At 48.2% G+C, this 8,057-nt stretch overlaps 1 protein-coding gene across 1 annotated transcript; it reads right to left on the bottom strand.

Moving 5' to 3' along the window:
• Window positions 1-806: 806 nt before the first annotated feature.
• LOC121857358 lies at window positions 807-1,214 on the bottom strand. The gene has a single exon (XM_042353367.1). The coding sequence runs from the start codon at window positions 1,212-1,214 to the stop codon at window positions 807-809; it is 408 nt and encodes a 135-aa protein (XP_042209301.1).
• Between the last annotated feature and the right edge of the window lie 6,843 nt (window positions 1,215-8,057).

Below are 8,057 nucleotides of genomic sequence, written 5' to 3'. Positions count from 1 at the left end.
TGCTAACTTTCCTTCTAGGCAGGACACAGCATATGATAGGGATCCCTCCCTTAGTCCTAATACGATCTATAGCTGCCTTGAACTTATCAAGAAGCTCCTCGCTCCTACACCGGCCAATATCATTGCCTCCTGCACTGAGGCAGATAATAGGTTTGTTCCCATTACCAGACAAGATATTGTCCATCCTGTCAATTATATCCCCCACCCCAGCTCCTGGCAAACATACCCTCATCCTATTTTTTTGTTTTTACCACAAAAGGCCCTGTTCATGTACCTTACCTGTGAGTCACCAACAATTAAAGTTTTTATACCTTCCTTGTCATCCCTGTCCCTGACTGTACTAACGTCCAATTCGTCTATCAAGGGACTGAACGGGTTGGTACACTTAGCTGTTGTTGTCGTTGTTGTCGTATCCTTGGTGTACTTCTTCACCACCAGCTTCGTCTTCCCACTACTCACCACCTTCCACTGGCTTGAGTTTTCGTCAGACACTGGCTCTCCTTTTAATTTAGCCAGCTCTTCCTTTAATTTCAGGTTCTCCAACGTGGTCCTCTCAATTTCTTCCTTGGCCCTCGCCAATTGTTCCATGGACCACTCCAGTTTGGTCAACAAACTCACATACCCAAGACCACACATAGCACTGGCCATATCTGATAATTACCCCTCGGGAGCTAACCACAAGGAAAGAAGAAAACACGAAGTTCCCAAGCGCTTTCGTGTAATTCACATCTCCAGGGGTGAGTACAGACTGATGTGTGATGTATGATGTAATTCTGGGCTGTAAGCTCTGGTCTGATATTCAGTCATTACAGCTGATTATCTGGGTGGTTGATGTTCTGATTGGCTGACGGTCGAAGTGGTTGAAGATCTGAGTGATTGGTGCTCTGATTGGCTGAAGGTCTAAGTGGTTGATGGTATGAGGGGTTGATGATCTGATTGACTGACGGTCTAAGTGGTTGATGATTTGAGTGATTGGTGCTCTGATTGGCCGACGGTCTAAGTGGTTGACGATCTGAGTGATTGGTGTACTGAATGACTGGCGATCTGAGTGACTGACGATCTGGGTGTCTGACGGTCTCGGTGTCTGACGGTTTGAGTGGCTGACGACCTGAGTGACTGACGCTCTGACTGGCTGATGATCTGAATGGCTGACGCTCTGACTGGCTGACGTTCTGGGTGGTTGACGGCAGACTGACAGACAGGTAGGTAAACATGGATGGTTGAGTCCTCCCTTGATAACCTAGAGAGAGAGAGAGAGAGATACTCTAATAATTACAAATAAACTATCTTGAGAAAAAAGATATAGATAGATAGATAGATAGATAGATAGATAGATAGATAGATAGACAAATAAAATCTCACCCCCTAAAAAGTCCTACACGAATGAACGACTTTCACCAAATCGATATTATTGACGAACCTCAAACCTGAAGTAAGACATTCTACCCCATCAACCCCCATCAACCAACTCCTCATCAACTCCTCGCAACTATGAACAGACGAAAGAGCCACCTAATTGCAACATTGTAATTACAGATCCATCTTTTGTAACAGAAGTAGTGGAGTATTCTTAAATGATGGAGATTACAGGTAGAATAAAGGCGTACGAGACGATCGCTATAGTGAGTTATTGGATGGGAATATATCGTTAATTAACCTACTCTAATGCTTGAGGAGGCGTTTTACCTGTCGCGTCCGTCCCTACCGACATACTGGCGATATCCTGTATGTTGATTGTATGTTGTGTATGTTGCTGGTGTATTGTGTATGTTGCTCCTGTACTGTATGTTGCCAATATACTGTACGTTTTCGATATACAGGTTGACAATCCTTTATCCGAAATCCTTGGGGCCAGAGGCATTTCGGTTTTCGGAATTTTTCGGTTTTCAGAATGGTTAGGGTTTTTTTTTTTTTGTGTATTAGCCCACCCGGGCATAGATCACTGACCCACATTGGGGCCTGGGGGTCTAAAATATAATAAAAATTATAATAATAATAATAATAATTCATAGGTCTAGGTCGTGTTTCTCACTTTTGATCTTTTATTCATTCTTGTATTTCTTTACTGTATTATTATTTTATTATTACAGTATTATTGTTATTATTATCATTTTAATTTTATTATATATTTTATTATTATTATTATTATTATTATTATTATTATTATTATTTTTATTATTATTATTATTATTATTATTATTATTATTATTATTATTATTATTATTATTATTATTATTATTATTATTATTATTATTGTAATCATTATTATTTTATTTTGGTGTATAATTATTAAAAATTTTATTTACTATGAATAATTATTATTATAATTATTATTACTATTATATTTTTGCCCCCCAGGCCCCGATGTGGGTCAGTGATCTGTGCCTGGCTGGGCTAATAATCCCTGTTAAAAAAAAAATAAAAAAATAAAAAAAAAGTCCCACAAAAAACTTTCGGTTTTTAGAGCTTTTCGGTTTTCGGAATTTCGAATAAAGGGTTGTCAACCTGTACTCTATTTTGCCGATATGCTGTATGTTGCCGATTTACTCTATGTTGCCGATATACTGTAGGTTGCCGATATATTGTTTGTTGCCGATATGCTCTATGTTGTCGATATACTCTACATTAACGATACACTGTAGGTCACCGATATACTCTATAGCAAGAAAAGAAGACTGAAGGGTAAGATTTAGATAAAAGAAGAAAGATAACTGAGAGAAAGGAGGGGAGGATAAGAAAGAAATGAAAAGGGGAAGGTGGAGGTGAAGGGGGAAAGAGGGGGAGGTGGAGGGGGAAAAAGGGGGAGGTGGAGGGGGAAAAGAGGGGGAGGTGGAGATGGAGGGGGGAAAAAGGGGGAGGTGGAGGGGGAAAAGGGGGAGGTGGAGGGAGAAAAGAGGGGGAGGTGGAGGTGATGGGGAAAGAAAGGGGGAAGTGGAGGGGGAAGAGGGGGAGGTGGAGGTGATGGGGAAAGAAAGGGGGAAGTGGAGGTGGAAAGAGGGGGGAGATGGAGGTGATGGCCAGAACAGTGTTGATCAATATACAAGCCACCTGGTGGATGACATGGACAACTTCTCCCCTCCCTCTCCCCCCTCCCTTCCCCTCCCCTGTGAGATATGGCCTCCCCTCACACCGCTAATACGCTGTAGATGCCAGTCTCCTTTGTCCTCTAAAAGTGTTACGCCTCCCAACCACCGCTGACTTCCTAGGTTTGCCAAGCAGTCCTCGGCCCTCTGACGTAGGCATATAAGTCGAGCCCTGTAACTCCACCATGTCTGAGTTGACTGGAGACCCAGCTGCTCGCTTTAACTCTCCTGATGCACTTAGTGAGCCAGGCGACTGTGGTGTTGACCTTGACACCAACGGAGAAGATGGCTTTCAACTAGTTCAGTCCAGGAACAAGCGGAAGGCCGAAAAGGCAGAAAGACTTAGAGACAATCAACTACAACCACAACCCCCCCATGAGAGTAAGATTATACTTCCCTGAAGGTACATCACCTGAAGACAAGTATCTCTGGCTGAACGATGCGGAAGACAAATACCCTGAGGCTGAGTTTCAGTTCAGAGTCGGTACACAAGATCATGTTCTGATTAGAAACGACCCAGCAGTCATACAGGATCTCCTCACCAATAGCATAAGGGGAATAACCATGGAACAATCATCCTAACCATCGAGCAAGAAAACCATCTTAATCATAGGGCTCGACCAGTACCAGACCCCTACACTTCTAGAAGCCCATCCCTACATCAGAAGGACGAAGCGACTCAGGGGCAAGAATGCAGTCATTGCAGACTGGGTTGGCTCGGAAGACCCACCCAAGACCATTCGAGTCAGTGGTGCCTATCGGACTTTGAAGGTAACTCTCTATCAGCCCCCTAACCGGAGGTGTTACAACTGTCAGCACTGGGGCCATGTGGCCCGGTTATGCCCCTCGACTAAGCCGTGGTGTGGTCTCTGCTCAAGGCAACATGCAACACAGGTTTGCAGAGATACAGTTGCTCAAGGGGGTGTCATCCAACAGAAGTGTATTAACTGCAAAACAGTTGGAGTTCCTGTATGGCACCCTAACTGTTTTAGAGCTCCTAAACCCCTTCAGCGCCCAGACCCGCCACCCAGGCAGGTCTCAAGAAACACTAATGCTGCTAGGGTACTCCCTACGGCCAACCCCTGGCCCGCCCTCCCCACCAAAGCTCCAGGAACATCACCAGCAGTCATCGAAAGATCAGCATGGGGCAACACAGACGTACCGACACAACAGGTAGCTGCCAACACACTCCATGAACACGCACAACGTGAAGAGATCAATGATTTGAAAAATGAAATTAAAGAACTCAAAGCTCAGTTTACAGGTCAAACTGAAATGTTAAGGAGCCTCTGTGATACACTAAAGGAAAAAAACACCACCAACACAGTGCAGCAGCTACGGAAAAATTACAGTCAAACTGAAGACATTCAGATGTCAGTACCAGATGTGGAAACTCAAGACCCACCAGGAACTAGTGTCCACGCAGAGGAAAATAGTGATACTGGTAACAGTTCTACTGATGCCTCTGTGGACATGGTCAGTGAAGATGAACAAGCACAAACAGAAAATGGTGGTGATGTCGAGTGTAACCAAAGTGTGTTGTTGTCTGCCAATGAAATACAACAATTGTTGAGCCGTACATGCTCCAGAAATGTTTCAAAAAGGTTAACTGGCCTACTGCCTGCCGAAGGGACAGGCAGTGCAGAAAAGAACAGTATCATACAGTGCCTTTTGCTTCTTTCCAAATACATTTCATAATGGCCAGTGTTAATACCAGACAAAGTTCCAAATACATTTCATAATGGCCAGTGTTAATACCAGGCAAAGATACAGAGCGGTGAAGGTGATGAGTTGTGTTCAATGTTCTGGGTAATAAGTTCAATATACAGGAGCGAACACAAACACCTGTATAGTTTTGTAGGTTCGATTTACTGGATAAGAGATATGTACACAAAGGGAGTAGTGCTCTCCGACCTGTCTGCTTGTCAACTGCTCTATAGACGACGTATGGCAAGTGATACATTAGCAGCTTCCATACGTCGCCAGGCACATTAATTACGCATGTGGGACATTGATAAATACATTGCCACACGCTACTAGCTAGGCTAAATAAATAATACATAAATGGAGCACATACATAATATACATAGCATAATATAAATACAGCATACAGAATATACATACACCTCCCTCCCCCCTATACGCTCATAGCAAAGTCTTGAGCGGACCTTTTCTTTTGGATCCGTTCTGAGTGTCGAGGGACTTGATCACTGGGAAGGGTATGGGACTCAACACTGGTGGCGGGGCCAGCAGAAGGCATTGTTACGGGGCGGAGAAAACGGCGGTTCCTCCACCACACACGACCACTGGGTAACTGCACCTGGTAGTCCCGTGACCTACCGAGACCCATGACTATGCCTACTTTGTCCCAACGTAGGGAGGTCGGGTCCTGAACACGGACTTGGGTGCCGACACTCAACCTGGGTAGAGAACGGGCGTGGTCGTTGTAGCGGGCGACGACGTCCTGAACACGTTCGGCGGCTCGGCGATCACAATCCTCTGTCTTGGTCTGCCACTCCTTGGAGAAGGATTGAGGGTGAGCAGGGACACAAGAACGAAGGGGGCGTCCATACAAAACCTGGGCAGGGGAGCGTCCGGTGTAGTTAGGTGTGTTGCGGAGTTCAAGAAGACCCCGGTCGAAGGCCTCGCAGTCAATGTTCCCAGAAAGGGCCACCTTAAGGATGAGGTGCTTCAGGGATTTGACAGCAGCCTCAGCGTGGCCGTTGGACTGCGGGTAATGGGGCGATGACAACACATGCCGGACTCCCCATCGGTCGAGGAACACAGCAAAGTCCCGGCTTGTGAACTGAGGCCCTCCGTCGGTTCGCAGGCGTACAGGAACGCCCACGTCACGGAAGTAGTGGCGGAACTTGCTGATGGTGGCGGCAGACGTCGTGTCATTACCGCACTTGATGACAACCGGCCAACCAGAGAGACGGTCGACGATAACAAGGAAGGACTTTCCTGACACACAGAAAAAGTCGGCCGACACAGACTCAAAGGGCGGGTGGGGTTGTCGTCACTCATGAAGGGTTCCTGCTGCTGGCTGGGTTGTAATACTTGGCAGGGCTCACACGCACGGACAACATTGGAGATGTCGGAGTTGATGCCGGGCCAGAACACAGTCTGTCGTGCACGTCGTTTGGTGGCTTCAGCTCCACGGTGACTGTCGTGAAGGCGAGCCAAGACGTGGGGACATGATGCAGCAGGGACAACTACACGTGCTCCGTACAGAACAAGGTCTCCGTCGCAGTAGAGTTCATTGCGGAGTTTCCAATACGGGAGCAGGGTGTTGTGAAGATCGTAGCGGTTGCTAGGAAATCCATTCCTCACACACTCGACAAGTCGGGCGTAGGAAGGGTCATCTCGGGCCGCTGTTCGAAGGTCCTCCATTGCCTTGTCGTCATCTGGTGACAGGTCCGAACGAAGGGATTGGACGGCATGGAGAGTGACCACAGTCCTGACGGAAAGAGCGAGGTCTGCGTCGAGCACATGGTCTTCTGGAGTAGGGCGGCTGACAGGAGAGCGGGATAAGGCATCAGGGATGCAGAGCTCCTTACCAGCACGCCACACTGCTGAGAAGATGTACGCCGAGAGCTTCTCTTTCAGACGCTGGAGGCGAGGGTTCTCAACGGCGTCCAGAGTGTAGTGGTTGAGGATCGGGACAAGCAGGCGATGGTCGGTCACTAGGTGAAAGTGTTGCAGGCCTATGAGGTAAAACCTGCACTTGGACATCGCCCAAACCACAGCCAACAACTCCAACTCAATAGTGGCGTAGCGCGTCTCAGTGTCAGAGAGGAAACGCGAGCCACACTGGACGAGCCGGAACTGCCCTCCACCATGATCCTGCAGTAGGGCGTATCCCACGCCATACAAGCGTGAGGCATCTGTCTGCAGAACTGTCGGCAAGGCTGGGTCAAACGTGGCGAGGACAGGTGGACGAGACAGGGCCTGTTTCACTTGCTGGAAGGCCTTGTCGTGGTCGGGGGTCCACAGGAATGTCCTCTTGGGGCTCATCAGGGGGCGAAGTGGCTGAGCAGCTGCGGAGATGTCCGACGAAAACTCTGCTAACTGGTTGACGAGACCGATGAAGGACCTCAAGTCGGTGAGGTTAGCAGGGGTGGGAAAATCCGTGATGGCGCGGACCTTTTCCGGGTCAGCTGCGATACCATTCCCTGAGAGGGTGTACCCACAAAAGTCAACTGAAGAGCTGGCCAGAACAAACTTGTGGGCATTTAGGGTAATGCAGTGCTTCCGGCACCTGTTGAGTACCTCGTAGATACGGCAGAGGTGATCCATATAATCCTCGTCGTACACGAGTATGTCGTCGACCACTTTCACGCAGTTTGCCAGACCTTGTAGAGCCATATCACCTCGAAGACAGAAAGCGTCTCCTGTAGCGGCGAATCCCATGGGGCCACGGCAATAACTGTAACGTCTATGCGGGGTGATGAAAGTTGTGAGTGGTCGGTCTTCTTCGGCAAGCTCTATCTGCCAGTATCCACACAAGGCGTCCATCGTCGTGAAGAAGCGCGCCTTCGGGTTCACACTGTGTATAGCTGCGAAGGGCGTGGGAGAAGGGTGCGCAGGACGAGACACCTGGCTGTTGAGCTTGGAGAGGTCAGTGGTGATCCGAACACCACCTTTAGGTTTTGCGACGACAACCATAGGGTGACACCATGGAGACGGGTCATCGCCGGTTGGTGCAATAATTTCTTGGGCGACCATGGAGTCCAGCTCGTTTTTGACCGCCTCGCGGAAGGCCAGGGAACCAGTCGAGGGGTGTAAATAGCGAAGGGCTTCGCGTCGTCCCTCAGGTGGATCCTCATGGGGGGACCTGCCATCTTCTTGAGAGGCTTGGATTCCAGAGCAGACTTGGTCACCAGAACGTCGCTGAATTCCTTCAGGAAGTACTTCCGAGCATCCGAATGAGAGGTGTCACTGGCAAGAGGCAGGGGTAGGGCGGCAGCAGGG

The sequence above is a fragment of the Homarus americanus genome, unplaced genomic scaffold (genome assembly GCF_018991925.1).
Source record: "Homarus americanus isolate GMGI-L3 unplaced genomic scaffold, GMGI_Hamer_2.0 scaffold54180, whole genome shotgun sequence".
Classification (NCBI taxonomy): Eukaryota; Metazoa; Arthropoda; class Malacostraca; order Decapoda; family Nephropidae; genus Homarus; species Homarus americanus.
This window is presented reverse-complemented; position numbering and strand designations above follow the sequence as displayed.

What these genes read in the sequence shown, in the direction of transcription:
- LOC121857358 (XM_042353367.1), bottom strand. Translation starts at nt 1,214, where the DNA reads ATGTTTACCTACCTGTCTGTCAGTCTGCCGTCAACCACCCAGAACGTC.